Below are 5,000 nucleotides of genomic sequence, written 5' to 3'. Positions count from 1 at the left end.
CAGCTGTGCACGGCCCTCGTGTTTATGTCTTCTTGAATGTGCTAGTTTAAGTTGGGGTCTGGACCCTGATTGGTCCTCAGGGAGCCGGTGATCTTTGACCTTTTGTGACCACACACAATGATTTGCTGCTGTGAGACAGAGGAACGGCATGCGGTTGTTCTGTCAGACACTGGCTATGGGGGGCTCCAACACTGTGGAGTTACACAACCTGCTAATACAACATGAAGCCCTCAGAAAGATACAGTCACCAACTCAAAAACACATACAACTTCAGGTGTCACAGCTAACACCAAGATTTTTTACAGCAAAAAATTTAAAGACAGAAGAAATATTTTATATGTAATAGTTTACTTTGGGAGAGCCTCTGACTGACTTAACAGTCATTCTTAATGTCCAAACACACATACATGCATTTAGAGATAAGTACCCTGGAAAACTCAGATAATTGTTAATTTTTACTCACTGTCTGTTATTTGTTTGCACATTTATCATTATTTATATTTGAGAAATGTACTTTTCAATAATGTGTGCAGCATACATGTACAGATTGCTTCAGATGCATTGCGATCCTGATTTTATTGAATGTATAGTAGTCAGGGTTGTTAGGCATGTGGGATTTGGTAACATGGAATTTGAGGGAATGGTTGTGGGAGTTAACTCATACACTGTGCACACATTGCTAAAGCTTATTTCACATTCCTGTCATAGTAAGAATACCTTGAAGAAATTGAGTTCTTTTTCATTTGGCATAGTATATAAGTACTGTCAAAGTACTAAGTACCAGTATAACTGGTACTTACATCCAAAAATTTAAACGAATGGGATGCATGCCATCTGCAATATCATTTACTGTATGTCTCCCTGGCTCCTGTGTCGACCCTTGACCCGACAGTGCAAAGTTCACTTCCTGACGGGCAGTGGAGGAGACACCTCAGGGCTCTTCAGCGCGACTATCTGAACAACATAACCGGACATTTGGAAGTCCGAACTTAGCCGGCTGTTACACTACTCCCCTCCTAGTATTTCCGACGGACATTCTGTAAATGAGCTCATGTCTGAACGAAGCAAAGAGCATGCAGAGATTCTGTTCATGTGAGTGTTTAACCTGTTCAATCTGTTTAACCACGCAGAGATTCTGTTCATGTGCGTCGGTGTCGTTCACACATATGACCGCATAATGTCCGCACGTATGCATCATATTTGAATCACCCGAAGGGTCGGACATCCGTTTGACAAAGATCTGCATATACTGCAGAGGACGTGTCTGAAAGCAGCTACTGTGTGCAGTAGGCTACAGGAGATCAGTGCTGGGGCTTTAAAAGGAGACCATCAGGACTCCCAGCAGAGAGGCAAAGGCAAGCTTAGGCGGAGGTAAGGCTAGTGAATAAGAGGACTGGACCTCTGAGGTGGCATGCAGTCATGCCTACGTCAGGGCTACTTGGGTGTGTATGGTAAGTGCTGTACACAGGGCTGACCTTAGTGTCCAGAACAGACATGATCCTCTCCTTGGCCTCCTTCACGTTGTCCCTTTTCCCGCTCACTTTGATGTGTGGGTCTGCAAATGGAGAAGAAGTGGGGAGGAGGAGGGCGAGGAGAAAAGGACAAGGAAGGGAAAAGGAAGAAAGAAAAGAAAAGAAAAACAGTTTAGTCACACGCACACGCAGAGATTTCCTCATTTCCTCATACAAGTCCTCATTTGTCACATTAATGATCATGATAACATAACTATGGGCCAGAGATGAGCTAGTCTCAAAAAGTTGGAAGAATTTTTTTTTTTTTATAAACTTTGGCAAACCATGAATGCCATTTGATTTCATGTGATATTATTATTCAGCGTACCATCACGGTGTTTGTCTTAACAGGGAGAGGGTGTTATGGCGAGCCTGCGAGGTATTGGACTCGCGTCTGGCCCATTTCATGTGAAAACAATGTCAGTTTATTGGCCTCATCCAAAGTTTGTGCTTCCCCACACAGTGCAATTGGCTACGCCGCCCTGAGCCCAGTGTGTGTGTGTGTGTGTGTGTGTGTGCATATGTTCATGTGTCTGTGAGAGCAGGGTGTGTGTGCGTGTGAAGGCATCTGCCAATAAGAGGATTGTGTATGTGTGTGTGTGTGTGTGTGTGTGTGTGTGATATTCCTGCGAACAGGGTATGTGTATGTGTATGTGTGGGTGTGCAAGTGTCTGTGAGCAGTGCGCATGTGTATGTGTGTGTAAGTAGCAGCTCCAGCCGTGACAAACAAAGCCTCTTTGCCAGCAGACCATCCTGTCAGTCACTCGTGCACCATGACAATTCCTGTCCACGGGCCAGCAAATCCATTCGGCCGGCTTTCAGGCTCAATTGGAACACCACACTCCCATTTTATCCTGCGCTGGGCTACTGCTGCTACACTGAGAACACACAGTGCTACAGTGTCTGTACAACACAAGATGGACGCGCCTGACGTGTGTGTGTGTGTGTGTGTGTGTGTGTGTGTGTGTGTGTGTGTGTGTGTGTGTGTGCATGTGTGAAAACAGTGCATATGTGTGTAAATGTGTATTTGTGTGTGTCTGTGTGTGTTCCCGCATAAATGGGGTGTGTGACCATAGCATATTCAAGGATATTATCAGGATATCATCAGACTTCCAAAGAACATGAATCACTGCACTTTGACAACTGAGCAAAGACCTTTAAACCTTCAATGGCTGAGTTACATTACATTAAAGCAATGAATGCATTCATAGACAGATTTTAGGAATCCATGATCTCTGCTTCTCCACACATCACAGATATTTGGCAGAATGTTCAACATCGGCGTGACTATGAAGGACTACATAGTCCTCCTTGAAGTCAACCATATTAAAATCTGCAACTTTTGCCAAATACTCCTCTTTTAATGCAATGTGCATCTGATGATTGCCAATGTGTTGCAACAGTGTGTGAATGCAACAGAGGACTCATGGAGATCCTCCACTGTTTTGTCCAGAAAGTCATGGGTGGGGGGCTCGGGGGTTGAGTGAGCTAGGTCACCCTGCCAAACACACAACTAGGTCATGGTGGCGTTAAATGATTGTATATGCGTGTGTGTGTGTGTGTGTGTGTGTGTGTGTGTGTGTGTGTGTGTGTGTGTGTGTGTGGTTGTGTGTGAATGTTCCGTCGTATCCAGGGTTCGTGCCTGAACTTGGGCTCCGGCCTGCGGACTCTGCAGGAATGTGTGATGATGGGGTTCGAGCAGCCAGAGAGGGAGAGCAAGAGAGAGAAAGAGAGAGAGAGAGAGAGCAGCAGAGAGGAGAGAGGGAAGCCACGCTAAATTGCTGTTCGATTCCGAGATTTTTCCGCCGCAAAATCCGGCCGAAGGTTGATTAAGGCTGATTAAATGGGGGCTATTGTGGGGAGAAATCTCTCCGATCATGGCCCCTGGTCCCGATCACATTCCGGATTGTTCGCTGAAAGAAAGACAGACCACCGCTCTTTCATTCCTTCCAGAACCTTCTCTTTCTCACACCATCTCTGACGGGCGTGTAACGCGAACGTTGTCTGTGGTCTGCTGTGAGTGCAGTAAAAGTTAGCTCTGTTTATGTAGCGGTGTCAAGAGGAACTCCATCACACAAAACAATCAAACCCAGACCAACAGGCATGCAGGGTATTCCCATGCAATGTGCTCCTATTCTCAAACTCAGTGTTTTAAGCTCCAATACAGTGATCTGAGTGGAACAAGAGAGAGAGAGAGCGCGAGAGATTACGGAGATAGTCCTAATCTTTCCGCTCTCATCTGACCACTGCTTCCTTCTTCCTGCCACTGCGGGTGATCCTTGAGCCAACCGCCGAACCCAACTCTGATCCTGTCCCCAGGGGCTGACCGGGAGGCCATGGTGCGGTTCCTCACTGTGGTCTTCACAACTGCAGTGGCCTCAGCAACAACCCGCAGTGCTCCCCTGGCCCGTCATAAGAGGCTAGCAATGACATGGACTCCACCCTCAAATAGTACAGTTCTGTGACCCACAATTGAATTGAACTAAAATGAATTGAATTGACAATGTGACTCACAAGTGAACTGAATTGAATGGAATTGAAATGAAATGAAGTGAAATGACAACATGACCCTGACTCTGATCCAAAGAGTGATGACGTCTGGATCACACTTAACAACACAGTTTCCTGAAGTGCTTTCTTTGGATCAATGACATCCATATCTCCTTGCCACTACACCTAACTGAAAGCATGGATTTAAATGCTATTTACTACCAACCTACAGCTATGAACAAACCTTTACATTGCCAAGTGACCCTAAAACCGTCCTCTCAAGAGTATACAGAGTGATTGCATTTCAAAGAGTTGCTAAGTTCTGCATAAATTCTAAAGACATAAAACCCCTGGAACCCTTTTAGACATTGATATCATTTTCTGTCCTTCTGAGCAGAATGATAACGCTAACCACTAATCCTCGTATCTAATCCTAACCCTAAACCCAAACCATAATTGAAACTGTTAGTATGACCACAGTCATAAACCTTGAGTTTGTCCACATTTATCCAACTTCAGCCTTATCTATTTTGAAAACTCTAGCCATAACCCTGAACCAAATCCACAAGACCATGGTCTGGAATCATCTGAAAGTGGCAGAATCACCGGTGCTATTGAAAACATGAGGCGAGACAATCCCAAACTAAAAATTACACTTAACATTTCACCCAACAAATAAGACCAGTGCATGAATTAACACAGGCCTTGATGACATGTTTTAATTGATATTGATTCATTCCATACCCATTGAAAACATACTGGGACATAATGCTTTCATGAAGCGATTACAGCATAAATGGTATCCATAGCTATAACAGCCATCAGGTCACCCAGCAAAGCTGGAAATAAGAAAAGCTACAACGATATTCTACTTAGTGTTTCCCTCACTATAAATGGCATGAACAACTAACCCTAAGTGTGAACTGAACCTAGGTAGGTGCTTCTATGATTCTATCCTGTGTCCTCTATGATTCTATTCCTGTGTTCAGAATGTCCATT

General features: G+C 44.6%; 1 protein-coding gene across 1 annotated transcript in view; it reads right to left on the bottom strand.

The window, feature by feature from the left end:
• LOC125287798 (protein bicaudal C homolog 1-like) overlaps nucleotides 1-5,000 on the bottom strand; it is an 80,147-nt gene that overhangs the window by 38,243 nt on the left and 36,904 nt on the right. The window contains exon 4 of the mRNA XM_048233828.1: nucleotides 1,476-1,555. Coding sequence (XP_048089785.1) covers nucleotides 1,476-1,555 — 80 coding nt within the window. The remainder of the gene's footprint in view (nucleotides 1-1,475; nucleotides 1,556-5,000) is intronic.

This window comes from Alosa alosa, chromosome 22, assembly GCF_017589495.1.
Source record: "Alosa alosa isolate M-15738 ecotype Scorff River chromosome 22, AALO_Geno_1.1, whole genome shotgun sequence".
Taxonomy (NCBI): domain Eukaryota; kingdom Metazoa; phylum Chordata; class Actinopteri; order Clupeiformes; family Clupeidae; genus Alosa; species Alosa alosa.
The sequence above is the reverse complement of the archived record's forward strand: the minus strand, read 5'-3'. Positions and strand labels throughout refer to the sequence as shown.